Source organism: Nipponia nippon, unplaced genomic scaffold, assembly GCF_047370975.1.
Source record: "Nipponia nippon isolate SJK-2023a ecotype South Korea unplaced genomic scaffold, ASM4737097v1 scaffold_36, whole genome shotgun sequence".
Classification (NCBI taxonomy): Eukaryota; Metazoa; Chordata; class Aves; order Pelecaniformes; family Threskiornithidae; genus Nipponia; species Nipponia nippon.
The window spans coordinates 1007231-1034180 of NW_028262354.1; the positions used below are offsets into that span (position 1 = coordinate 1007231).

General features: G+C 58.6%; 1 protein-coding gene and 1 long non-coding RNA gene across 2 annotated transcripts; one reads left to right on the plus strand and one right to left on the minus strand.

Annotated features, from left to right (window-relative positions):
* Window positions 1-1743: 1743 nt before the first annotated feature.
* HJV (hemojuvelin BMP co-receptor) lies at window positions 1744-10720 on the minus strand. The gene is made up of 4 exons (XM_009471387.2): window positions 10507-10720; window positions 8384-8544; window positions 6733-7235; window positions 1744-6213 (listed from the first exon to the last, which is right to left on the minus strand). The coding sequence occupies exons 2-4, from the start codon at window positions 8475-8477 to the stop codon at window positions 5590-5592; spliced, it is 1221 nt and encodes a 406-aa protein (XP_009469662.2). The 5' UTR covers window positions 8478-8544; window positions 10507-10720; the 3' UTR covers window positions 1744-5589.
* LOC148053819 (uncharacterized) lies at window positions 7265-26851 on the plus strand. The gene is made up of 10 exons (XR_015707819.1): window positions 7265-8601; window positions 8741-8876; window positions 9415-9520; window positions 11508-11629; window positions 16337-16450; window positions 21453-21644; window positions 21829-22043; window positions 22813-22900; window positions 25443-25630; window positions 26091-26851. It is a non-coding gene; the product is annotated as an uncharacterized LOC148053819 (long non-coding RNA).
* Window positions 26852-26950: the final 99 nt, after the last annotated feature.

Below are 26950 nucleotides of genomic sequence, written 5' to 3' on the forward strand. Positions count from 1 at the left end.
CTCCCGTTTGGCTGTTGCCACCGCAGTGATTCAACAGCAAAAGGGCTGCCTGAGATTTCTAGGTTTGAAAGCAGGCAGTGAAGCAAGGGGAGCGTCTCTGTTTCGGTTTCCAAAGAAAAGCAGCAGTTTTGGTGAGGATGAAGAGGTTTGTGGTGCCTGGCTTCAGGCAGGGGAGCACAGCACGGCTGGGGCTTTCCCAGGGATCGACCAGAAACGGGTTGGAAAGCTCTCAGGGCAGATCCCCATTTCCAAAATCAGCTTTTTTTGCTGCTTTCATCTGCAGCGATGGCTTCCGTCACCGCTGCCCGTGCTTCATAGCCTTGCGCAGGCTGCAGATGGTTTTGAAACGCGTTGTGGCACAGACCGGGATCCCCTTTTGCCCTTCCCCGTCCCCGCTGAAGTCCTCTCAGGGCCCGGGCGTGAGGACTTTTCCCCCAGAGCCCCAAGTTTCCAGCTCCTGCCAAGGAGCACGATGCGAAAGCTCTCCCTGACAGATGGTTCTCTGCCGTGGTGGGATTTCTTAATTTCTTTTCTGGCCAGATTGTGTTTTTGCAACAGAGGAAGGGGAAAGCCAGAGCTAAAGTGTCAACATCCTGTGACAAGAGACTGAACTCAGTCATCTATAAACAAGGAGGGCTTTGAATTCAGGGTTTGGGAAGTCCCGTGTCTACCATCTGCTCTGGGCAGGAAGACTCAGCTCCATCGGCTCTTTTCTCTGGCTGGGAGAGTGTGACCTCTCCCGGGCTCCTGGCGCACGGCAGGGCCAGCTGAACCCACCGCTCTCGGCTCCGTCGGCCAAGCCTTCCCCTCCTAACAGAACAAATCCGGCTCATCTCTGTGCCAAACCACACCACGAGCTCCTCTTTGCCTTTGGTGCCACTTGGGTTTGGAATATGTTGTTACGGAGGGAGGAAAAAATATCATAAAGCAAAAGATTTCCTGAGCTTCCGTCCCTGCTCCATCCAGTTGTCCCCCGACAGGCCCCAGCCGGGGCCGCAGATGCTGGAGGCAGCAAAGAAATAAGGAAGATTTGGTGCTTTTCGGCAGCCAGAGCTGCCCTGAGGCTGCCAGCGTGCGCGTGTGCGCGCGGGGGCAAGGGGATCCTCGCTGGAGATGCTCACCCCAAACATCAAGCTCCCTGATTTAGAGGACCAGGTTGGGTGGCTAAAATTGGGGGGGAAATCCCCTCCTCGACCTCCTTCACCCTCACCGCTCTCGCAGGCCGGGCGGTGAAACTTTTGTGGGAGCGTTTGGTGGCGAGGGGGTGAGGATGGAGATCCCTGGGCTGGGGAGCTGGGGCTCTGCCAAGTCCTTCTCATACTTTGGGCTGTGTGGACATCTAGAGGCCTTGCCAGGAATGGCACAGAGGGATTCTCCATCCACCCACGCAGGCTGGTGGTTTGCATCCCACACACCACGGACTAATAATATCTGTGCTTTCGGCCTGCCCGCCCCTAGGTGCAAAGTTTAAGAGGAGGCAAGCGAAGCTGCGCTTAAATTTGGCTGCTGTGAGCCGATTTCTCGTGTTTTGGGCACGCTGCTTGCGTGTTTGTCAAGGTGAGAATGAGCGTTAACCTTTGGGTCTTTGCAAGAAGAAGGAATGGCTGTAAGAGGCTGACAGCGTGGCGTTTGCCACTTCATGAGGACAAGGGGAGGTTGGACCCCCAGAGATCTGGCTTCTGTGCCTCCGCTGCCCCAACGCCACTGGCAGCTTATTTCTTTTTTTTCTGTGATTTGAGGTTATTTTTCAGGCCAGACGAGGAGGAACGCGAGGAAGCAGTCCACACCGAGACGTGCCCGTTTCCGTCACCGTCACCGTCCCTGTTCCCATTCCCTGCTGGTGACGCTGCTCAAGGCATTGGCTGTTGCAAACATGAGGGAGCCGAATCTAACCCTGAACTGTGGAGGAAGCCCTCGCCTTGGCCTGAACATCTTGCTAACAAAACAGGCCGGAATTTGGCAGGAAACACGCCGAGGAAAGCGGCACGTTCGGGCGGCTTTTAAACCAGCGCTGCTATTTCGAAGACCTGCTTCTGATTTGGACAGCTCTAGTCTGCAGGTGAGAGGCTTGGCAGCTCCAGCTTACGCGGCTGCGTGCCCTCGCTGCCACACCGGGAGCTGGCAAACGTGGCCGCCTCGGATGATCGGGCTGGTTTATGACACGTAGAAGCAGCTGCTAATGAAGATTCAGGTTTGGCTACTACGCCTCGTGCCCCAAGGCCTTGGCATTTCTCTAACTACTAGAAATCAGAGTGAGACGGGATGTAAGAGGAGCGGATTGTCCCAAACTTCTCACACCTTCCTGCGAGACCCGGTGCTGGCTGCTGTTGACAACCACCTCCCAGGGCAGGCAAAGCCCAGGTCCGATCCCGGCTGGGAATTCCCTTGCTCCAGCCACCCAAGTCTCATGGGCATCTGGATGCAGAATGGCCCAAAGTGGGCTTGCTTTTAAAAACGCTGGCCAGCGTTGCCGGTGTCTTTTTTAGCAGGTGATATATGCTAGGAAACTTAAGGGCTCAATCCAAAGTCTACTGACGTCAATGGAAATGCTCTTGTTGACATCAGTGGGGCTTGGATCCACGCCTACGTTCCACTTCTTTATTTCAGACTGCAATCTGTCAGGGGTGGAATGGTCTCCCTTCTACTTACAGACTTTAGCGCGTCTTCGAAAGGTCTTGCTTCCTCGGCAGTCGTTGAGGATGCGGAGTACAGAACAATTTGGAGAACAGGCGCCAACCCATTCAAGGCTGCGCACGTTCCTTCCGCGTTGCTGGACCCGGGCCAGGCTGCAGCTCAGGTTTAAGCGTCTGCATCGCCTGTAAGGGGGGTGGTGGCCTTGGCTGTGACGTGCTGTGACTCCCCAATACCTGCTCCAACCAGAACCAGAGCTTCAGACCTCCGCGAGCCGCTCAGGGGGGTCCAGCTCACCTTTTCCAGAGAGCTCTGGCCAAAGTCCTCTCTTCAAGGAGTGTCTGGATGACGCTCTTAGTCATACGGTTTCGCTTTAGGCGTCCTGCGAGGAGCAGGGAGTTGGACTCGCTGGTCTTTATGGGTCCCTTCCCACTTGAGACACTCCATGATTCTCATGGGCTCGGGGTTTGTCGGGTGGATGATTGGGGGGGTCTTGAACGGGCAGACCCAGGAAACTGCTTTTCAATGGGAGCAAAGCCCCTGCAGCCGGCTTCATTGCCTCCTGCCCGGGTGGGAGGTCAGTGAGCCCGCTGGGAAGAGTGAGCCTGAGTAACAGCCCTCCCGCAGGGCTCTGGGACGGCGCTCGCCACGCTCCTCGGTGGGGACAGAGCTGGCCTGAGGCTATGAGACACGTGGTGGGCCGGGTTCTGCTGCGCCGCTTCCCTGCCGTGCCCACGTGCCCAGGATCACCTCCGCCGCCTTCGCATTGCTGCTGGGTCCTGGGGACTCTTCTGTCCCCGTTTTGTGACTGTGGGGGTACCGAGAGGCTGGATCTGGGGGGCGAGTGTGGCCCTGCTCACCTGCAAGGGTCATCAGCCAGCGAGATCCTCATCTCTCCCTTAGGAAGGCCCCCCTTTCCCCATGGCATTCTTGTTGATTGGCTCCGTTGGCCAAAACCTAAAGGATAATTCTATTCTGCATCATAAAACCTGACCGCGACGCTGTTTCTGGCAGTTGTGTAGCATCGCTGTGTGCTGTTAAAGAGCTGCTGTTTCACACCGCGGAAGCGGCTACCTTTTATTACTGAATCAAGCCAATGCCGTTTCCATAAGGAGCTCCGGCACTCCCAACCCCGCAGCCTCTTCAGGGCTCCCGAGGATTTTATGCCCGCGGGGGACGTTGCTCCCACGGGGACCTGCAGTCTCCTGCGAAGTGGTGGAGCAGAGCAGCAAGGCGGGCCGGCTTCCCCTCCTCATTCACTGTGTGTATATATAGACCACAAAATGCTCCGGAGTAAAAGGAGCAGTGGGTGGAAGGCGAGATATTATTATCTTCACCTGCTGCTGCCGACCAAAGAAATAAAGAGACAGATGACAGGAAACGAGGACTTCAAAAATAGACACCTTTAATGTCAAAACCTTCAGGGATTAGCGAGAGCACCATACAAGAAACGGAGGAACTCTCACGCTAGTCACCATGTGCTTTGAGTGCATGGCGGAGGAGGAAATATGCTGCGATATCTAAGAAGCGTTTCCGTATTTATTCTCTGTGCCCTCGGCAGAAGAACCAGAGAAAAAGAAAAAACAACTGACCAAAGAAACTGCAGCTATACTGAAACATGAATTGTAAAACCTCCCTTTACGGCTTGAGAGATCTCTGTACCTGGACGATCTGCGGTTCTCTTTCCCCGAGCTGCGTGCCCAGGTCCTGCCCATGTCTGCCGGCTTAATTCCTTGCCTCCACGAGGCTGGGGCTTTGCAAGGCTCTTCTTACGGCTCCGCGGGGCAGGAGCGGCAAAGTTTTTAATGTGAGCCCTCTTTATTAAAAAAAAAAAAAAAAGTCTTTGCATATGGAAAATATTTCTTATCATATACTCTATCTGCTTTACTTAAAACCTCTTAAATATATTAAACATCTAATTTGGCCTCACCGCTGTACTTACGTACATCTGCTGGTAGTTCCCCTGCCCATCGATACAGCCATCTGGCTTTTTGCCAGCTCCGCGCCTTCATCATTAATTCTCTTTTGCAAGTCAAACCCCCAGCCTGCGTTGGATTGGAACGGGGTTGGGACAGTGACGGAGAGAGTTGGGCCCAAGGGAGAGGAATACCAAGGGGTATTTTTCCTCCCTGAAACTCAACGCTGGTCCAAAGTCCAGAACTGGCTATATTGAGTCCTAGACAGGTGCCAAGACAACAAGGAAAAATAGCAACGGTAGCCTGAAATGCCAGAGTCCTGACGCTCTGCAGCTCCCGACGCTGGAAATCAGCACGTTACTACTCCAGAGAGAGGAGAACGCGGTACGAAATGGTTGATTTCTAGCTCAAAAATCTCAAACCTTGGTCACAACGCTCCGATAACCAACTTATTGCCTTGCTTCACTCTCGCATGACTTTGGTAGCAGCTGGGTCAAGGGGCCCCAAATCCACCAAACAACATTTTTTGACTGCTAAAAATCGGGATCTGGGCTTTGAGCCCATTATTTCTGAATCTGTAGGGTTCCTGAGTACAAGTCTGATGTAGTAACACTGGAAGAAAGGTGTAAAGCAAGTTTATGGAAAGGCTTCGAGGGGCAAAGAGGTTTTCTAAACGTGTCTTCACCCCGTGTATTTCTTTTTCTTTGGTACGGCTGCAATGTCCTCAGCTTTAGAAAAAGGAAATGCATCAGAATCCAACAGAAAAAAAGGTGATCTGCCTTCAGGAGAGGCACCCGGTTCAGCCGGTGCCGTGCGTGCAAGAACAGCGGGTGCAAACCAGCGCCTCACTGTGTCTCATCTCCAGCGCTCCCCTCTCCAAAGGTCCGGGTCTCCGATTCCTTATTGCCGCAGAGATACGTGATCCTGGCCGAGGCATCCCTCTCGATCTGCACCGCGTGGGTCTCGAGTCAGCAGCTCTCTCGGGTTACCCCCGCGGGCTGGCTGGATGCGTCCCCTGCGCCATATGCCATGCCAGCGGGAGTTAAAAGTGCAACAAAACAGCCCGAAGACCAGAGGTGAGGAGGAGGAGGAAGAGGAAGGAAGAAGAGATGCGCGGGCAGCCTGCCCCAGCCTGGAAGATGTGCAGTTTCTCAGCGTTGGGAAGGAAGACCCTGGCATCCTCCAGGGCCCCGTGAGCCGCCATGGTGAAGTTGGCATCCCCCGAGGTCACCACGTCGAAGACGCACGACTGGAAGTAGACGTCCTCCACGGGCAGCATCTCCTTGCAGAGCGCCCGAGCCGTCTCGGCCGCCGCGCGGCCGCGGCAGCACTCGCTGCGGGAGATGCGCTGGCTGCGGGGGCAGCCGCCCACGCAGAGCTGCAGGTCTTGCTCCTCCGTGAAAGCGCGCGCCACCTCCTCGGCTGCCCGGATGGAGAAGGAGAGCTGGCGGCCGGCCTGACGGACGGCGATGGTGGTGCCGATGTACTCCGCACGGATCTCCACGTGCCGCCCAGGGCTGCGCTCCCGGATAGCCAAGCTGCTCCCGCCTGGCCTCTCGCCCCCGTTCACCGAGCCGTCCTCGAAGGCCGCCGGGAGGTTGTCTATCTCAGCCTGGTAGACCTTCTGGTCGATGCATTCCTTCATGTTCTTGAAGATGATGGTGAGCTGCAGAGAGCAGAGCAGAGGGGATCTGATCCGACTGGCGGGTGTGAGAGCGGCGGCCGCGTCCCCACCCCAGGCATCAGCTGTCTCGGGGAGGGCGAAGCAGACCGCACACGTCTGCCTCACCGATGCATGCCCCCCCCCCGCCCCAACCCCTCTCTCCCACATTCCTGCAGTCCTTTGGGGAAAACAGCAACCTCTCCTTCTTTCCTTCCTTAGTTTCCTTCTTTCTTTAATACCATTTAAGCAACTGAAAACCGAGACGGAGGCAAGCCTGGGTAGGTTGCATGCATGGACCACACAGTAGCCCATCCCCAGGCAGCAACGGGAGCGTTTGCAGGCCTCTCTGGTCCCCTCAGGGACCTTCATCCCACTTGTTCCTGCAGACATGAATTCCTGATCGCACGGGGGTTTAGCTGCAGCTATTGCTGCCCTCCCCAGCCATTTTAGGGAGCTCCCTAAGCCGTTGCTGCATCCCGGAGGTGCCTGGGTTTGCTGTCAAGCTCTACGCACGAGCGTTACCTTGCTGGTGACCGTAGCGTTGGACCCCTTCGCCACCGGAGAGCTGGTTGCTTGCACGAACAAGTAGTCATTGTCCAAGAGAGGCCAGGAGCCCTCCACTCGGCAAGTGTGGAATTCATCATGGAAAGTGCGGATATGGGGGTCCCCGAAAGCCGCGCAGTGCTGGTAGCCGGGGGGCTGGCCGTGCTTGTAGAGAAAACTCTTCTCGTAGTTGCAGATATCGAGAGACTCGAAGCCCTGATGGTTGGGGGCCGGGGGCCGGGGTCGGGGCGGCGATGTGGGACCCTCCTTGGAGCAGTTGTTCTGGATCATGAGGTCCTCGATGCCATGGACGGCGGAGTGGTAGGCCAGGTCGCCCCGGCACGTGCGAGCCGTCTTGCGGGTGCAGTGGGAGTAGGAGCGGAGGGCGTTGCAGTACGCCGCGTTCCTGTTGGAGCCGCGCAGGTTGAGGGTGGCAGCCACGTACTCGGAGTTGCAGCGCAGGATCTTGCACTGGGAAGAAACTGGGAGAGACGGGATGGCCCGGAGCATCCCAGTAGACCTGTAGGGGTGGGGAAGGGCAGCCCCTTCTCCTCCCACCACCTCCCACCCTCTGGCCCTTTCCAGATCTCATGATGGAGACACTTTCTGGAAGCACTTCTCTCCCTGCGTTAACGAATGCAGCCGCCAGTTTAACTGACCTGCCGCTTAGGTGCCTGAGAGGAATGAATCCGGGGCTGCCCGCTGCAGGAGCAGGCTGGAGCCCGGTGCGGAGGGCAGTCCTGGGGCCGAAGCGGTGTCCTGCAGCAACTGGGATGTGCGACTGTACCTGGGGCACGAGCGCGGCCGAGAGCCAGGGCAGCAGTTGCGGCTGTGGCCCTGGGACGTGCCTCAGACTGAGATTCTTTGCCCCAGGGCTTGCCAGGGGACAAACGGGAATTTCTGAGCTGGGAAACCCCTTCTTCCCATTTCAACCTCGGCCGGGCTGTGCGATCGCTCCTTTGCGAGAGGCTTGGCTGCCCCGAGGACAGCCTGCCCCTCGGACGCGGTTGCTCCGTGCTGCAGAGAGCAATGCCCGGTGCCACAGCTGCAGGGGAGCTCCCCAACTCGCCCCAGCAGGGATCATTTAGCTCGTTAAGCAGAGGGGTTATAAGGGCCGGCTCCCCTTGCAGGGGTGAGTGTGAGCTGGGCTGGGCTGGGGGATGGGGTGTGCTGTGCTGCTGTCTGGGTGCTGGGAGAGGATTTTAGGTGTTGCAAGTCTGAGCCCTGCCAGAAGAGTTTCTGGGCTGCAGGAAAGCAAGGGGCTGAGTGATGGATGTGGCCGGTGCCTTTTGCTGGAAGACCTTGGACTTTGGCTGGTCCCTGTGCCCTGCTGTCCCTCTTATTTTGGGAGATAATAGAGCTTTTAAGGGCTCTCCCAGGGCAAGTGCCTGCTGCAGGAGCACAGGGGGATGCTCTCCTTGCTGAGGGCACCCTGGATGCTGCCTGCCCTTCCCTCTGGCTGTGGTGGGCCAAGGGCACGCCGATACTGCCTGAGCCTTTCGGCTGCGATGAGAGGATCTTCTGCTTGCTCCAGTCACCTCCCAGGAGCTCTGCCACCGTTGTGCCCTCCCTGCACAGCTCCTGTGGGTGTCTTTGCCTGGGATACGGCTCTGCCCATGCAGTTCCTTACCATGCCTGCAGAAGAGGAGGATGAAGAGAGCTCGAAGGAAGAAGCCGGGGTTTTCCAGCTGCCCTGGGCTCTTACTGCAGGCAGGTTTCCCCATTCCAATCCATGCAGAGCCTGGGGGTCGCTCACCCGCTGGCTCCTCTCGGCTTCATTCAGCAGGTCCCCTAGAAGCAAAGCGGAGGTGGGATCTGAGAGGGGCCAGCAAATGGGAACTGCTGCAGGTACGGAGCTGCCAGCACCTGGGCAGCTGCCAGACATGGCCCTGCAGGGCTTGGCTGCAGGGCTGCCTCCCGGGGGAGGCGAGCTTTTGAGCAAAATCCCGGAAGGTTTGGGTTTTTTAACTGCTTTCAACTGCTGCAGCTCTCATCTTCCACCCCGAGGCAGCTGCGCCGTGTAGTTCAGCGTGTCAAAAAGTTAAAGCTTCCAGCTGCCCTTGGAGAGGATCCGTGAGCTCCAGGGGCTGGAGGAGACTTCGCCGCAGGGATGCGAGCAGCCGGTGAGCGTGGAGAGGACCCAAGCTGTCCTACAGGTCAGGTGCAGCGTGGGCTGCCGCTGGCCCCACCAAAACGAAGGTTTGGAGCACAGCATCCCAGGGGAGAGGAGATGAGAAGCCAAATTATAAGCGCGGCTGCCGTGATGTCCACAGCCAGCACCGCTGGGTGATACCGGCACCTCCTGCTCCACCAAAAACCTGCGTCTGGGTTCCCTCAAAGCTGGGAAACGTGCTCTCAGCCACACTCCGCCTTTCCCCTTTGCTGTGCCGGTGCTGGCTGCTCCCTGGGTGCCGGGGGGCTCGAGGTGGCTGGGAGGGGAGTGCGAGAAGCCACGCACATCCGGACGGTGGGCTGCGGCGGGAGGGGGTGCAGCCACAGCAAAAACTTAACTTCCCTTGTGCTTCCTCAGGGCTGGGGATCCGAGTCCTTGGTGGCTTATTTTAACAGCTGGTTATTAGTCATTTGTTAGTCAAATAGCTTTTTGCAAAGGTCCTTTTGAAACTGCTGTATGTGAAATCGGTATTTTTTTCTCCCCTCTAGCTTGTGTGAGGTGCCAGTTGCCAGAGGCTGATGCTCACGGTGATGTGTCTGCGCCTGGTCCCCTGGGCAGCCCAGGGAGTTGGTATTACTGACGCTGCGATTGCTAGTAAGTGTAAGCTGCAACTGGAGGGGAGAAGAGACAGAATTCTCCTTTTTTTTCTTCAAAAAAGGAGAAATTGCAGTCCTACCAGCTCTGTCTAGCACCTTTCAGCTCCCTTTGTCATGGCTGCAGCCGTCACGCAGCCACCGTTAGTTGTGCTGGCTGGCACGGTGACGTAGCTGAGTGCTGGCCGCCCCCCGCGTTCCTCTGCCAGCTGGATTAATGGCTAACGGGGCAGATGTCTGGAGCAAAAACATGCTCCAGACCTGCTGGCGATGCTCTGGCTGCCAGCTGCTCTTAGCAGCGAGGACAAGCTGAGCCAGCCATGACAGAGGGGGGAAAGTGGTCTCTGCAGGCACGGGGACATGAGACTCAGTACTCGCAACTGGGGTTGTATTTGGTGCGTACTGGTGAGCGAGGTACAAGCAGACCGTGTGCTCCTATCCTCCTCCGATGCCCGGCACTTGCTCTGTCATATCTTGCCCTATCTGGCTTGGCTCTGACCAGGCTGAGCATCTTTCCTGGGGCTCAGAGGAGCTGGTGACCCCTCAGCACTCCCCCCCCCCCCCCCCCCAAATCCCCGGCGGTGGTGACACGGAGGGGACCTGGCACAACGCTTGGCAGATAAAGAGCTGGTTAATGTGTAGCAGAGAAGCGTGGCTCTGGCCGGGGCAAGGAGAGGCCCCGCCGTGGGTCCTGTAGGCAGCAGGACTGTCTTTGGGATGTCCCGATCCCCATGGTGTTAGGAGAAAGGCGGTAGCAGTGGTTAGAGATGCTCCACAAGCCCAGGGTGATGCCACCTGTGAGATGAGATGGATGGTTTCTGGCTGTGCCAGGCGGGGCAGCGAGGGGGGCTCGGACACCCCAGTCCTCCCAGTGTTCGGGGCCGCCTGCGGATGGGACCGGAGCCTGGGGCAGCCCTGGGTGCCAGTGCCAATGTCCTGTGCCTCAGACCCTTGTCCCTGCCCTTGCTTTGCTGCAGCCCCACTCACCTGCGTCAGCCTCCTCCAGAGATGAGCTGGCTCCGGGTACAGGGAGCTCCTTCCCTGGTGGAGACACGGGCTGGCTTGTCCTTGTCACCCAGCTCTACCCCAGGTGACAGCCAGGGATAGCCGGGAAAGTGCCAGCCTCGGTCCTGGGCACCTCCATGGCCTCGCAACTGGATAAAATCCAGGGTGCTGGTGCGGAAAGCCCGGCCGGGGGTGCAGGGAGCGGACCCCACCACGGGGCACGGCTGTCCCTGCTCTTCCTCCCCAGCTACCTTTGCTCCGTCCTCTTCCCCCCGCAGGGCAGAGGATGGGTGTTGAAATAGATCCGCCTAAATTTAGACAGGCTAAAACCCAGCCAAGAACAACAGGCGGAGGGGGCAGAGGGAGCCGGTGTGTGGCAAGGGGAGGGCCGAGGAGGGGGTGGGAGCCCCCAGACCACCCTGGCTGGGTGCTGCTCCTCGGTGGCGTGGGGCACGTCACTCGTGGGGCGCAGCACAGGCTGCGGGAGCTGGCTGCCTGGTTTTCCTTCCTTGGGTGATATTGCAACCCCTCTCGTCCACCCCTGCGGAGTGAGTCCCCATGGAAAAGCACTGCTCTTTTCCCTCTGGGCTGGATCCCCCCAGGGAATCCTTGCTGGGCTGTGTCCCGCATAGCTTCCCCTCCTGGGGCACAGCCGAGTCCTGAGCACAAACACGGCACGGGCCAAAGGTGGCCGGTGTCCTGGGGGTTGATGAACGCCGGGCCGTGCCGGCTGGGTTCCCGAAAGCCCACCTGCAAGGGCTTGGGTGCAGAGAGCGGCTGCGCAAACCTCCTGCAGGGAGGAGGAATGGTGGGGAAATGTCCACGTCGGGCTCTTCCAGGGGTGGCCTGTCCATTTGGGATCCCTGGCTGGAGGGCAGGGATTGACAGCAGGTGCCTCCGTGCCCCCAGCACCCCCAGACCCCTTTGGGAACCCATTCAGAAAAACCGCCTGCCTCCTAAACCAAACTCCTGCTGTTTTCCAGGTCTTGCTCTTCATGGCAGGGAGTGAACCTCCGCAGATCCGCAGTGTCCTCGATGCCTTCACGCCCGGAGCCTCGTGCCAACCTGAGCCCAGGAGAGCAGCGGGGCTTAACCACCCCCCCAGGTACCGCCGTGACCCTCCTGCGAGAATGGCTCCTGGTTTCTGCCGTGCACCTCTGGGCCAGGTTGGGTTGTTTGGGGATGGAGGGGCAAAGGCTTTCCCCCTCCGACCTTCTCCTCTCCTGCTCTGGCCCCGGTGCAAGCTCTGCTGCCGCATGAACCGTGGGTCACGGCAGCTGCTGAACTGTTCTTCACTCAGGGAATTGGGGAGAAAAGGAGGGAGAGTGGCTGCTTACTGCAGAGCAAGCTTGAATCTGCAGCCAGACTCTTGGTTTAAGTGTAACAGAGCATCTTCCTTGGGGGCCATGGGTAGAGGAAAGGGAGACACAGAATAAATACCAGCTTGGGTTCAAATCCCAGCTGGGATTTACATCAGCAGACATCGGAGGAGGAAGGCTTTAGATGCCCATGTTTGTTTGTGGTTTTTTTTTGGTTGGTTTTTTTTGCTCCGGGGGTGCATGGAGGCTTTGCAGCTCTTTTCCCTGCCCGGTATTTGTGCTCTGGGCCTCTGTTACCTGGTAACAAGGGATAACCAGGGAGTGGAAAAAATCTTGTTTAAAAAAGACCCATATCCTAGCGTAGCCTCGCAAGGCCCGCCCTGGCCATGCCTCGGGTGCCTGGTGTCCTCCCCATCTGCTGCCGCAGGCTTCCCCGCAGCGAGCCCCCAGCGCGGGGCAGCGTGGACGCCCACCAAGGGAATCGGTTACACGCAGGGCGGGAGCAGGGGCGGGCAGGTGGGAATTCTGGAACAGCAGACAGTACCATCTGGGCTCAGCGAGAGCGGAGGCCTCTCGGCATCCCACCCACCTGCTTCGTTTGGACAAGGGAGGGGAAACTTCGAGTGGAGAAACCAAACGGGGATACCCAGGCTGCTGCAGCCCAGAGGGTCGTGGGGTCCTTCCCCTGCCTCGCAGCCCCGAGACGCTGCTATGGGTGCACCTCCCTGGCGACGTGCCGGATCCTGGCCGTGCCCTGGGATGGAGCCATCGATTGCTTTAACGCCGTCAGTGCGCAGCGGCTCTCCGGCTGCGGCTGCAGGCATATGTTGGGCTGGGGAGGCTGGGAATTTCTCCCGAGCTGGCAGAGAGTCACGGTACCAAGACAAAAGCATCTGTGATCAAACTGCTTCCGAAAGCCAACTCCCCCTGCCTTCCCACCAGCAAAATCAGCTGGAGGTTTAGGAGGCACAAAGCACCGGATCCTGCCAGCTGGGTCACCAAATCCTGCCGTCGAGGGGGCTGCGGAGCAGCTGGCCTCAGCCAGCCCCTCCTGCCCGAGCAGAGCAGGCTTTCCCAGCGCTGCAATGCCCCACGAGGGGGGAAGAGACCCTGAGCGTGGCAGTTGCCTAATTGTTGGTGCAAAGCAGGTAACGTCCAGCTCTGCCCGTGAGCATCACCCAGTGGATTGTCACCTGGAGCAGCGTCATCCCTCCAAAGGTCGGGACAGCGTGGTCACAGCTCTGCTCCAGCCCCCATCCAGCCCAATCGCTAATGCATCGAGTTTGGCAAGGGTTTGCTTTAACCCTCGTGCTTTGGAGATTTAATTTGCTCAGGGAGAGCAGCCCCAGCTTGGCTCTGAGCTGGCATCAGCCGTGCCTGCAAACCCACTGCTACCAGGAGCCCTGGTCCGAACCCAGGTGGGTTTGCACCCAAAATGACCTGTGTGGATGGGGAAACTCAGCAAAATGGATCTAAAGAGGCATCGGGCCTCCAAGGAGCTTGTCTGCCTCCATCAGAGCTGTGGACACGAGCAAACCCTCCCGCTGCCCACCAGCATTGCGAGATGAGCATGTACAGCTCGTGCACAGCACATCCACGCTGCTCCTGAACGCGGCTTGGTTGAGCCTCCGCCAGGGAGAGCTCCGCCAGCCTTTCCCGAGCATCCCTGGGCCAGCGGGATCAGCCAGGCTCTCAAGGTTGGAGGCAGGGAATGAGCCAAGCCGTGTCATCCCCGTGCTCCCCGGACCACGGCGCAGCAGCCAGCATCCCCTGGGAGCTGCCAGGGAGAGCCGAGCTGCAGGGTTGGGATCGGAGTTGGAAGAGGGGCCCGGGGAAGGCAGGATTTGCTGGAGAGCTGGAAGAAAGGATTTCGCTTCTCTCCAGGTACGGACCCAGCAGCGGACGGGCCGTTTGCACAGTGCCTGCTCAAACCCAAAGCATCCACCCTTCTTTCCACACCGTGCTTGGTGTAAAGCCCCCATCCCTCCCTCCCCAAACCTCTGCCGAGGATCCCAGCGCTCCGCTTACCCCAGCAAATGCCACTCCGACCAGCCAAAGGACGGGCCACCAAATGCCACCTGACCCTCCGGACGCGAATCCTGGTCCCCGGCGTGGGTTTGGCTCCGGGCAGGAGCGAGGAGGGAATCACGGCTGTTAATGCCCTGGGCTCAGTGCGGAGGGAGCAGCAAACAGCTGAACTTTACGACAGCCCGATCCGTCACCGCGAGCTGGAGGAGAGGGGGCTAAGTCGACGCTTTAAAAATAGCCAGTAGTATTTTTGATCCCGAAAGCTGGATTCCAGTGGGGAGGGGAAGGGAAAAGGGAGGGAGAGCCAAAGGCTTCCCAACTGCGCACTTCAAACCTGTGGGCAGAGCAAACCGCGTGCAAGATGGGCACGGGGTCCCGGCCGGACCACGCGGAGCTGCTGATCTCGGGGGTTTCTCCAGGCGCTGGGGAGAACGAGCAGGTTGGGAATGCAAAGCACTGCTGGAAATTCACGGCAGGCTCCTCTTCCAGCAGCACCCGCCTCCAGGAGCGCGGGAGCACCTGGCCTGGGCACCTTCCCCTGGCACGGCAGGGCTGGGAGCGAAGGGCCTGCACCTGCAGGCGACTGCTCTTCTCCTGGCCGTGAGGAGGGAGATGGCAAAACTGATGAAGGTGTGCGTCTGGAGTCGAGTTAAAACTCTTCCTCCAGGTTTCTCCAGCCCATGGCTTTCCCTCTCCCCTACCTGGGGAGCCCCGGAGGTCCCAGAGAAGAGCAGATGCTGGGAGGACTAGAAGTCTTGGTGCTACATCTGGAGAGGGAAGATCTTGAGAAGGTCGGGGAAGAATTGGGGAGCTGCGTCCTTCAGCCTCCCCACCCGAAGGTGCAACCCAAGTCCCATGGGACGGCACATCCACGCGGAGCTAGCATCCTTCCGGAGGAAAACCAGCCATCCTGCTCCCCTGCCTTTGCCTGGCTGCTGCTCGGAGCCGCTCCGGAGCTGCCGATGTGCAGATGAATCCCCGGCCCCCAGCACCTCCTGCGGGGCAGCTGCGGGGCTAAAAAAAGATGGGAGCAGATGGGGGCCGGCCGCGGCCGCTTCGCAGAGGGCCCGGGAGCTCTCCCCTGCCCCGGTCGGTGATGGTGGCGGTGCCCAGCGCACGCAGCTGGGATGCTGGGGCCCACCAGCAAGCTCATGCAGCCATTGCGCTGTCTCCTTGTGCCTCAGTTTCCCCATCAGTTAAAACTGCAGCGTCCCGGTGGGAGAGGAAGGTCTGGGCTCTGCGCGGCTGCGGTGCGGGGATGTCACCGGGTGCGTACGGACCCTCCGGGCACCCCCAGCCCTGCCGGGCGCAGGATGCGGCCGGGCACCCGGGGCTGCCTTTGGGGACATGGGGACAGCAGGCGAGCGGGGACACGGCACCACGAGGTGGCAGCAGCACTTTGCGAGTGACAGCAGGGCCTGCGAGATGGGGGGCTGCCAGCCCTGCCTGCTCCCTGCCTGCTCCCTGCCCACCTGCCTGAAAGGAGGGGAGGGGAGGCAGCCCCGGGGTCGCGGGAGGGAGAGGTCCCAGCTCAGCGTCACAGCGGTGCGGGGACCGGCGGGTTTGGTGTCCGAAAGGACACCCGAGGACCCTCGGATTCCACCCCGTGCCTCAGTTTCCCCACTGCTGCTTTCACGTCACCCGTGAGGTCCCTGAGGCCGAGCTCGCTCCGTCACGCCGCGGCCCAGCCAAGGGGCAAAACGGGAGCGAGGGGCTTGGGAAAACCAACTCCAAGCATCCCTCGGGGACTGTCCCACCCTCCCCAAGCCTGGGGCGCCCGCCCTGCCCCCGGGTCCCCCGCCCTGCCCCCGGGTCCCCTGAGTTCCATCACTGGCTCCAAGCTGGTGCCAAATCTGGCCTTCCTCTGCCCTCCGCCTGGGAAGCGCTGCTTGCATGGCCGGCTTTGGCTTGGCACGGATGGCTTAGCAACGAGCTGGGGAATCGCTTCCATGTGTTTGCTCCCATAAACAGGAATAACGGCCTTTCCCAGGAGCCACCCTGCCCGTCTGCAGGCCTCCAAAATGCTCCAGCGAGGGACTTCAATGACCTCGTGGTTGCCTTTAGCAGAGGTCTGGGGAGAGGAGGAGATGGGCTGGAGAGGGGGGACCTTCAGGGACCGGTTTGTCCTTGTGCCCGAGCAGGAGAAGGAAACGGACCCCGCGCTGAGCTGCGGCCGCTGCCAGCTCGGCCCGAGAATACCTGGGAAGGTGGGGTTCGAAAAGGGGAAAAACAATCTTCAGTTTACGGGCTTGTCTGGGGGGGGAAGAGAGAAATACCCCCAACACGGGGATCGGAAACGTCAAATCAGCCAGAGACTTTTCAAATTTGGTGTAATTGCGTGGCTGTGACACAGGATGCGAGGGGGTCCCTCTCCGAGGAGGAGGGGGGTTGGCTGGGAAGGGAGGAAGAAACGGGAGGGTTCCCGGTGCCCCCGCTGACCTGTTGGACTTCACTTTGCGAACCAGGTTCCTGCCAAGGCGACCGAAACCCTCACCAGGCTCACCAGCGGGCGCGATCCGGCGCGGCTGCCTCGCCGGGAGATGCTCCCGCAGCCACCGCCTCCTCCTCTCCCCTCCCAGGTAACGTGGGGACCGGCGCAGAGCCGACGGCGGGGAAACACGGCCCCGCACGCGTGTGTGGTGCGTGTGGTCCATGCGTGGTGTGACCTTTCCTCGCCGTCCTGCCTGCGTGGTTACGTGTAAATACCTGCACGAAAGCATCAGTGTTTCAGAAACACCCGGCGTGAGCGATGTGCGATGCACCCGGATTGCTGGCGGGTGTAAGCGTGGGCATGGCGGGTGTAAGCGTGAGCGTAGCGTGTTCGTGTGGGCTTGTGCAGAGGCAGGCGTGTACGGAGAGGTGCCGCGTTGCAGTGCCGGCTGCGTGCGGCAGCGGTGGAGCGGCGGGGCACACGCGGGCTTGGCAGGTGCCGGCGGCCGGGCCTCGCTCCTGCCAAACCCTCGGCACGTGGGTGTAACGTCCCGACGGCAGCGCCGGCGCTGCTCTCCGTCACCCACCCTGCAGCGTCCGTCACCCAGCCGCTCCCGCGTGCGTTTGTCCAAACCAAAGTCCTGGAGGTTTCTGTTCCACGGTAGCGGGTTAAAACCCCCATCTCTGTTGCAGATGCGTCTAAAGGGAAAATCTCTCTTGGGCTGAACCTGCTTCGCCCTCGCAGGGCTTTGCAATTTGCCCCAAAATCAGGCAGGGCGGCTCGGGCGGCTTCCTCCGCGCCGTCGGAGCTCGCCAGCGGCGAACAGGGCTCCGAATCCAGCCCGTAGCACCGAAAGGCGTGAATCCCCGGAGATTAGAGGGCTGGATTTTGGTGGGTTTTCTTTTTTTTTTCCCTCCACAATGCCATTCAGGGCCTGGAAAGGCTGTCCCTGTCCCCTTGACCCAGTCCGGCTCTCCAGCACGGCTATGCAAATCGGTCAGTGCTTTTGCAGGCAACGTTAGGACTCGCTGAGCCGGAGCTCCGGGGGTAAGGCGCCGCCGGGGGCTTGCGGGGCTGTTTTAAGGGAGGCAAAACGAGGGAGGGATGGTTAATTAACTTCTGTGATTCACTAAGAGTTTGTCAGTGCGACAGTCTTTACTCTCCTTGGTTTTTGCAGTCGGGAATTATTTATTTTTGAACAGTGTTTGGGGGGGAAACGTTTCTTTTTCTGTCTCTGAACGTTTCCAGTGGGAAAGCCGTTAATCTCCAGCCGATCTTCAGCCTGGGGAGGGAAACGAGCGGGTCCGGCCGCGTGGGAATGAAAAGCTTCAAACGCTGTTGTGGTAGCTGGTAGGCGAACCCGGGCCGCGCCGGTGCGAGAGGCAGAGCACGCTGCTTTGCTTCCACGGGAGCGATCCTGCCGGGATCCCGCCAGGAGCCATCCCGCCACCGGCAGCAGATTCGGGACAAATCCTGCCGGGATCCCGCCAGGAGCCATCCCGCCACCGGCAGCAGATTCGGGACAAATCCTGCCGGGATCCCGCCAGGAGCCATCCCGCCTCCGGCAGCAGATTCGGGACAAATCCTGCCGGGATCCCGCCAGGAGCCATCCCGCCACTGGCAGCAGATTCGGTGCCGGTGGCAAATCGCTGTCCTGGCCGGCAGCGGGGAGCGTCTGTAGCCGTGACTTCCCAGCTGCCTTGCAAACTTTTCACCCCTTCCCTCGGTGGAAATCCTCACCCGCAATTTTCTGCTTTCTCTTATTTTTTCCATTTAAAAGTCAAGAGGAGGGAAATTGTGGCAATTGATTGTTTGGGTGAAAGCATCCTTGCCGGTTTTCCGGGCGCCGGGGAGCGTCTCCACGCGAGGACGCGTTCCCTTTGTACTTCCCCAAGGCGGGACAGCGAGGGGTTAACGCGGAAAAGATCGGATTCCGTCAGGATCCACCCTGATGGACCTTGGGCTGGTTGGTTATTTTTAATTGAATTGACTTGTCAATCAGCGCCCGCTGGCTGGGCTGCCAGCTACCGCGCCTCACCCCGGCCGAGGCTGGGGTGCCAGCTGGCCACTGCAAAAACCCACCTCAGCCCAGAAATCCATAATAATAATAATAATAATAATAATAATAATAATAATAATAATAATAGGATTGCTGGCAGGGAAAAGTGCAAGCGGGGAAGAGGTGGGGAGAGCGCGACAACCCCTCAGTTTGCATCCGCTGGTCGTCTCTCCCGTGCCTCGTGTTTTGTGTGGCTTTTCCTAACCGGAGGGGGGAAAAAAAAATAATGGTTTAAGGGATGTTTGAGTCGGCTCTTGAGAGGCTGGAGGAGGCTGTGTTGATCCCCCCACAAAGGAAAACAAGGGAAAGAGAGGGGGGAAAAAAGCCGTGTGGCTCTTTGTGAACGGAATTAAAATGGGTCCCGGCGGCTGCGGGTGCTGGGACAGGAACAGGCGCCGATGGGACTGGGAGCCCTCGGCGAGAGGGCTCTCAAAAAAGCGAGCTGCGGGTACAAAAGCACCAGGCCAGGGAAGGGAGATGCGCTGGGACGCTGGCAGCCGGGCTGGGTGCGGGCAGGGCTGGGCGGCAGCAGCCCCGTCGCCGCCGGGATGCTCTCGGGGATGCAAAACCCGGGGCCGAGGCGCGGGCCGGGGGTGCAGCTCCCTGGGCAGAGGACGCCGGGCAGCGCAGGATGCCTGTAGGGCAGCCCTGGAAAACCCCCTCTCTGCCCGGCACCGGCCTGCCCTTCCCGTGCGGCTTTGCACCCGCGTCTTTGCTGGTTTGGAGGAGCAATTAAAAATAGCCAGGAAAAGCACGGTGAAGCTGCTGCGATGGGAAAGGCCTGGGAGCTGTCTTTAGGAGGCTTTAGTTTTGCCTCCGCGACCCTCTAGGCAAATCCCAAGGGTGATCCTGCAGCCGTGCAGGGGAACGGGACCCTCTCGAGTCCCGGGTTCATCCTCTGCCAGGACCGCGGCCTCGATGCATCCCCGGGGCTCGACGCATCCCCGGGCCTCGCCAGATGCGTGGCTGCACCAGAGCCGGGGCGAGCCCGCCGGCGTCGAAGGAGCCGCCCCAGGTCGACGCCGCTCAGCCAAGCTTTTCAGCGAGCGTTATCCCTCTGCCTTTTAAAAATGAGAATAACCGGGTAAAAAAGCAAAGAGTGAGGACAACCCTGTGGCGGTGAGCGCGGTGCTTGGCCCCCGCGCCCGGTGTTTGCCGTGCTACGTTGGGAAACCAATTTGGAAAACGGCCTCCCGTGGCGTCGCCGCTTATTTTCCCTTTCCCCTCTCCTGCGTCCATCGCTATCGCCAGCCTTGGGGTTAGACCCTGTTGGCTTTTTGTTTCTGTGGAGGGGGGAATAAAGTAATTAAAGAAATGACATTTTATAGAGCTATAAAGCGTCCTCAGCCATGCGTTTCCACCAGCTTCGCCGTGCAGCGGCTCCCCTGAGCCGAGGTGTCTCGTAAGAGAAGCACCCCCAAATAGGTCGCGTTGGGTTGGGATGAATCATCTCCTTGGTTTTGTCTTTGTGAGAGATTTTTAATGCAATCAGGTCTTCCAGAAAATGGACGATAACAAAGCGCGGTAAATATATTGTCCGATGACCACAAAACAAATGCTGTCAGGAAAATGGAATGAAGGCTTGAAAAATGGGATTTTGGAAGGAAATATTGAGCTGGCATCAAAAGCAGCGCTGTTTTCGCAGCGCGAGGGAGGCGAGTCTTGCTTAGGACTGCTCGCGGGCAGAGGAGCGGTTCCCCAAACCCGCAAAAAGTTTGGATTTGGGCTGACTTTGCTGGCTGCAGTTCTTGCCACTGAAAATATTTGGGAAGTCCCCTTCTAAACTGATAGAAATAACTGAGTCCCAAATCGCCGCAAAGAGACACAAAGGAGTTTTATTTTGGGCTGGGCATGAATAGATCTTCATTCCCCCCCAAAACGTATCGCAAAAGGCATCCCATGTCCTCTGGCGCTGCCGTGTGCGTTTTGAGTTCCTTTGCTCTGCGGGCTGTTTTTCCCGGGCGAGGAGCCACCGTCCCCGGGGAATCCCGCTCCCTCGCGTCCGCTCTCCCCCTCGCAGGCCCTCGCTCTCCGGGAGCCGCGCTTTCCCTCCGACAGCATCCCTCCCTGCCCGTTCCCGGGAGCTGTTTTACACCCCGCAAAGACCCTCCCGCAGCTTCAATTTTTATTTTTTTTTTTTTTCCCCCCCAAAAAGCCCTTTTTGTGTCGCCGTCTCGGGGACCTGAATTAAATCCCACGCTTAGCAAACGGGGCGGTGGGATTGAACGTTCAATGGCTACGGCATCGCTCGTCAGGATGATGCAAACGCTGTGGGCACAGAAGATCCTTATTCCAGGGACGTGGCAGCAAAAATACTGGCTCGAAATGGCCTTTCTGATCGTAGCCAGAAGCTTTCTGGTTTTTTAACTGAATTTATTTGCGGCAATACTGATCCGTTGCTTGCGTAGGGTCTGGGGAAGTTTAAGAAGCAATTATAAAAGCCTCAGCTTTTATAGCAAATTATAAAAGCTTTTCTAACAAATTGTACAAGCCTCAGCTATTTACTGCAGGGAAAACAGATGCGTTTTTAAAGATACTTGAAAATTTAGTAAGCGTGTTCCTATTAGGGCAATCCCCTGGTCTGCTCGGTGAGCATATTGGATCCACTAGATCCCGCTCCATCCCCTTTCTGCCCCCGGGCCCGCGGTGGAGGGGAGCCGGGAGCGGTCACGGCCGGTGAATTTGTGCCGGGTTTGAGCCGGGTCAGAGACCCGAGCGCCGCAGAGGAGCTCGCCCAAAACCCGTGGCCGTTCTGCGCAGGCTGAAGGCCCTTTCCCCAGGGTTTTCTCCTTGTGCCGCGCCGATTCGCGCCCTGCGCGGCCGCTTCCATCACCTCCGAAGCCGATGGCGGTGGGTCGCACACCTCTGCTTGCTCCTCAGGTGGCAAGGGGCGCACGCGGCGCAGTGTCGGTACAAAGCGCTCGGCTCCGTTACGGCATGCTAAACACCCCTGGGCATGCAAGGACCCGCCAGGCGCGCGAATAGCGCTGGTTTGTTCTCGAGGGCATTATCCAGCCTCAATTGCTTTTATTTCTTTTAAATCCTACTTAATAGTATTAATCCGCAAGTATCTTTTCTGCTCTTTTCCGAGAGCCGCGCAGGCACGCCGGGCTGGAGAAGGTGCTGCTTTTTTCCTTCGAGGAACAGGCAAAGTCGCCTCAATATTTGCAGAAAACGCTGTCGACTGTTGCAAAGGGAAAAGTTAAAGGCTGGGAGCGGCGGCGGGAGCCGGGAGCGAGCGGGGAACCGGCAGCCTGCAAAACTTCAGCTGCCGCCAGCCCTGGTGAGCCGTAGAGCCACAAACCCCGGCTTTGTTAGCACGACCCCATCCCGTGCCCTGCATTTTGGGGAAAAAAATAACAAAAAAAGCCCAAGCCAACCCTCCGTTTATTGTTTTAGAAATAAGTTTGGAAGGTAAAAGTGACAAGGGGTGATTTTTATTTTATTTTTATTTTTTTTTTTAAAAGGCATCCCTGCGTTTGCTTAATCAACGTTTGCTTTTGGCTTGTGCTGGAGCAACACAGAGGAAAAATGAATTCCTTGGGATAAAAGCAGCTCTCCGCCGCGGTGCTAGAAGCACAAAGGTGTCAGCAGCACGGCACAGATGAGATTTGTTTAACACTCCTCTGAGCCTTTTAAACCACAAATTAATGAACTTGAGACCACCGACGCAATATTGATGGTAATCTTTCCTTTCTAATTTGCTTACTTGTTCGCTCGTTTTCCTGCTCGGCTCTGACAAGGGCTCCTCGCTCCGCGCCGCCTCAGAGGGGAAAGGTTACGGGCCGGCAAGGTGGGTTTGAAATAATTTCTTACCAACCCATCGTTTCGCTGGGAAAAACGCGTCGGCATCGGCGGGCTCCCACGGGGAGAGCGGGGAAGGGAACTGCTCATTTGGGGGCTTTTCCAGGGAAAAAAAGGGACTCGTTCCCGTTGCTGGGGAGGATTACCGGGTTTAATTCCTTTTTCCTCTGCTCCCTGCTGTTGCACTTAGAAAAATAAGGGCGAAGCAGCAGCCCTGCAGCTCGGTGGCTGTTCGGGGGATGTGCAAGCTCCGGATAAATATCTATATTTTTTTTAATCTGTTGCTATCTCGAAATATCTGAGAAGAGCCATGACTTAAAGCCGGCGGCATCCTCTAACAGCCCGCTCTAAGCCGCCGCTCCTCTTTGTAAATTCAGAGTCCGTCCCTCCAAGCCCGAAGAAGTGATGTATTCCTGTCCTTATTTTATAGAAATTTTATAGATTTCCTATAATCAACTCCTCTGGCTTTTGCTAAAGGTTACTTTTTGATTTTTAAACAGAAGAAAGAAATGGATTTAGCCCTCCTGGATTTAAATAAAAGGTGTCAGGACTTTTAGGGCACAAAACAGGGGCATGAGAAGGTGGGTTTGCAGCCGCAATTATCTAAATTACCTGATTTATCTGAATTATCCTTACGTCTCCCACAGGACAAGATACCCGGCTAGAAGGGCTGAGCTGGGACCGCCAAAATAGCCCAGGGAGGGGAGAGAAAACCCAGCCGATGGGAGAAACGGGGTAAGGATTCAGCGACGGGGAAGAGGGGTGTTCTCGATGGCTGTTTCAACGCCGCCACGGGGATGTGGTACCCGACGGGCACTCGGGGATGGAGTCGCGTCTCCGTCTCCTGGATCCGGACGCGCATCTGGGCGGAGGAAGGTCTCGGCCTCTCCCCACCAAAACGCCCGCGCTGGGGACGCACCCGGGAGCTGCCGAGGGACACTATTCCCAAAATGCCTCTTAAAATCCCTATTTCTCCCCATCAGTTGAGACTAACCACCCGCAGCCTCATCCTTCAGATATTGCCACTATTAATTATCTCACGTACAAAAACTTTTTAGGACCATCCTCATCCTCATGGAAAGATTTGCGGTTTGCTTCGTGCAGGCAGGGCTGGAGCCTTCACTCGCAAAGCAAAATAGGAAATTTCTTGCTTTATAATCAAATCCCTCCTTTTTAATATAAATAAGTAACGGTCCTGGAGAGCCGAGCAAATTTGCAGCATCTGGTTTTACGGAGGAAACGCATCTTAGAGGTAGTAAAAGTCGTATTTTATGGTGCAGAGAAAGCAAACTGGGTTTGGGGAGGAGGCTGCAGCGGCGCTGGTCCAGGCCGGCGGCGGGTGTCCGTGGAGAACAGTCGCTGCCGTCACTTTTCCTAGTGCAAGCGGGAAAGGTCGGCGGCAGCCGGGGTGGATGCTCCCATCCCCATGTCTGCCAGGGGTGAAGCCTCCCCTTCTCTTTTTTTTGGGGTGCTGGGGCTTGGAGCAGGTGGGATTTCTCCCCAAAGTGCTCCTGGGAAACGAGTTAAGAGCTGGAAATCAGGCAAGGAAACTTCTGGCTGGAGAAGGGAATGCTTACGACAATTCAGCCCCTGGGTCCATCCTGCTCTAACAGGTCCCCAAAAATATCTGGGGGTTAAAAGCCTCCCTCCGAGTCGCGGGGAGGCTGCAGCCCCGGGCAGGATCCCGGCTCTTGGGGTTTTCTGCAGGATCTTTAGGGCGTTACGGGGAATTTTGCCCACGCAAGGAGCTGCTTGTACAGCAGGGGAAACTGAGGCACGGAGTGAGGTGGCAACATCCTCAGCGGCTGGTGCAAAGCCCCTCTGCCAAAGCAGATCCCCTCCAGGTAGGGACGCCCAAGGTCACGGGGACGCCCAAGGTCATGGCCTTGATGCCTTCAGAGCCCCCCAAACCAGCCCAGTCCCCCCAGGGTGGTCCCCGTCCACCCCCGGGCCCCCCAGCCCCGCTCGGCCCCGCCGGCAGCGGCCCCACGGTTGGGACGAGCCGGCCGCGGCGCCCCGGGAGGCGGAGGGAGCCCCCACGCAGCCGCCGTGCGGCCGCGCCGTCTGAATTAACCAACTTTGTTTTCCACCAAGGCTTTTCCCTTAATAGCCATCCCCCTCCCCCTCGCTTTTGCCGGCGTTTGAGGAGAAGTGAGGCGTGAGAGATCCTTTGGAATAATGAGGTGTAATTAGCCCTGGCAGCTCTTATCTCCCACCCCCCCCTTCAATTAGATTGAAATAAAAAAAAAAAAAAGCAAGCAAGAAAAGCGGGGGGAAAAAAATAAAAAGGGAAGAAAAGGAAGGTGGGGAGGGAGGCGAGAAAAAGTTGGACGCCTTGTGCGGCTCCGTGCTTCTGGGCCGGGCCTGTGGACGCCGGCTCTGTCCCGCTTTGTGTGGCTGCTCCCTGGGGGGGAGGTTTTCTCCGTGCCTCAGTTTCCCTCGGCCCCGCCGGTGGCGTGAAACGCAGCAGGGGCAGCCAGCTGCGGTCGCTGACTCGCCGGGGTACCGAAACCAACCCCTGCGGCCAGGCGGGAGGCATCGTTAGGGGAGTCGGGGATGAAACCAGAGCCCCGCGCATCCTTGGAGCCCCGCGCATCCTGCCGGCGTGGTCCAGGCAGCCCCGGGATGGGCAGGAGCTCTCGTTTCCCACCCAGCCACCGGTTTCTAACCCCGACTTTGATTCCCGTGTGCCACATCAGGTTGCTGGTGATGAGGGAGGTGGGAAAAGCCGCCACGAGCAGGACCCGGGTGCAACAGGGCTGTTTTCGGGCTGCTCCATCCCTCCTCATCCCTGCATCCCCCCCGATCCCCGACACCTCCTGGCCTCCGACGCTGCCCGTCCATCCCGCTCCTGCCCCGCTGCCGTTCCCGCTCGGCCCTTGATCTTTCGTACCCGTGACCCTGATCTTCAGGCTGACAGGCTGATGGATGGGCAGCGCCCCGGTGATTTACGACGTCCTTTAATATTTGGCAAAGTGGCCGAAAGCCCCGGGCAGCCGACGGAGCTGGGTGGGGGGGAGACGGCCGGGAGATTTGTCAACCTTTGAGCCGGGGAGGCGAGGAGGGAGGAAAGTGCCCTGTCTGTCCGCAGTGATTTATACACAATCGCCGTGATTAAATTGGCCTTAGCTAATGATAACTAACTAGTCAGGGGCTGACCTTTCTCTGACAATGGAAGGGGGCCGGGAGCCACGCTGCTGCGGGGTGTCTAATGGGGATGTTTCTTCAGCCAAGACACCACTTTTTTTTTTTAATATCGCTCTCTTTTTTCCTTTAGAAACGGTTTCCCAGCTGGCCCTGCGTACAGAAGATGCAGGACGGCGTATCTCCCCGCACCCGGGGCCTCGCCCCCGCCGCACGCCGCCTCTCCGGGCTCCCTCACTGGGGCTGCGCCGGCGCGGCCACGGCCCGGGAGGGACCCGGGTGCCTGAGCCGCTGGTGCCGGGGCCGGGAGCGCTGAAGCAAGTGGGTCTGATGGTTTTTATCTGGGGAGGACTCGAAATGTGTTTCCAGTGGGAAATCTGACCCGTAGCCAAGCTGAACGGGGTCCTGGGGGGCTGCACAGGCACCCTCAAGCCTGAAATGTCCTGGTTTTCCAGGGATGCCGTGGTGTCCGTCCGTCCCTCCTTCCCCAGATCCATCCATCCACCCCTCTCTCCATCCCTCTCTCTTCTCCTCCGTCTCTTTCACCGTTCATCCCCATCTCTCCCCCATGCCGCGGAGGGGAACAGCCCCTTGTCTCCCTGCCAAGCCACAGTGGGGATATTTGAAATGGTCAAAAATGGGGTTTTCTGCCTTAAAACACCTTTTGCCGCCTCTGCTTGCCCTAAACAAAACCCACAACCATTGAGGCGGCCCCTGACCGCCTCCAAGCCGAGGTTTCACTGCTCAGCCCGGATTTTTCCCGTTGCGGTTCTTTACACAGGTTTGGTTTTTTGGGCCCGGTTTTAGACGCGTGTGTTGGTGTCGCCACATCCGAAGCTTTCCCCGGCCGGGAAGGACGTCACTGGCTCGCCGCGGCCCGGAGAGACACCGGAGAGACGCGCCAGCAGCCAGAGTTAAGGGTAAAAGGGAGTAAAATCCTCCGGGGATGGATGCCTCGGTGCGTGCCGCCCCGGCCGTGGCCCTGGCCGCGTTCGCCCTCCCCGCCCTGACGTCTTGACACGCGGATAAAAGCCGGGCTGAAGGGACGATTTCACGGAGATTAACCTCGCGCGCTGCGCTGGGGCCGCCGCTGCCCTCGACACCGGGTCCCCCGTGTATCAAAGGCGGATTACAGATATATTAGCCCCGCCACCGGTTTTATTAGCAGCCGTTTATCACGTGGAGGGGGGACGGCCAAGGGCAGGGGACGGAGGAGCCCGGCCACCCTCTGGGAACCCGGAGCGTCACCGCAGAGGCTTGAATTGAGTTTTTGGGAGGGTTGGGGTGAGTGTTTTCTGCCTGGCCCCAGTACAGCGCGGCTCCCCGGGATTTGTGGTGCCGATGGGCGATGCCTGCGGCGCCCGTGGCGAGGGAGAGGGGAAGCCTTCGGCCTCGCCGCGGGCAGGGCTGCCCCTCTGCGCCGCCCGGGGCTGGGTTAGAGAGATTTCATTCAAAAAAAAAAAATCACTTGGGTGGCTTCTGCAGGGGATGGAGACGCTGGTCGTGTCCCAGCCGGGCACGTCCCTCCCCACCCCGTGCGAAATCTCCCCCGGGCTGGAGGAATTCCCCTCCTGGGACCCAAACCATCGCCGTCAAACCCCGAGCATCCCGGTGCGGCACGGCGGTACCCAGCCCCGCGGG

Coding starts and splice junctions, on each gene's coding strand:
- HJV (XM_009471387.2), bottom strand. CDS start 8,477: ATGGGGAAACCTGCCTGCAGTAAGAGCCCAGGGCAGCTGGAAAACCCC. Junction 7,236..8,383: donor CCTCCTCTTCTGCAGGCATG/GTAAGGAACTGC, acceptor CGTCTCTCCCAG/TTTCTTCCCAGTGCAAGATC. Junction 6,214..6,732: donor ACGCTACGGTCACCAGCAAG/GTAACGCTCGTG, acceptor TGCTCTCTGCAG/CTCACCATCATCTTCAAGAA.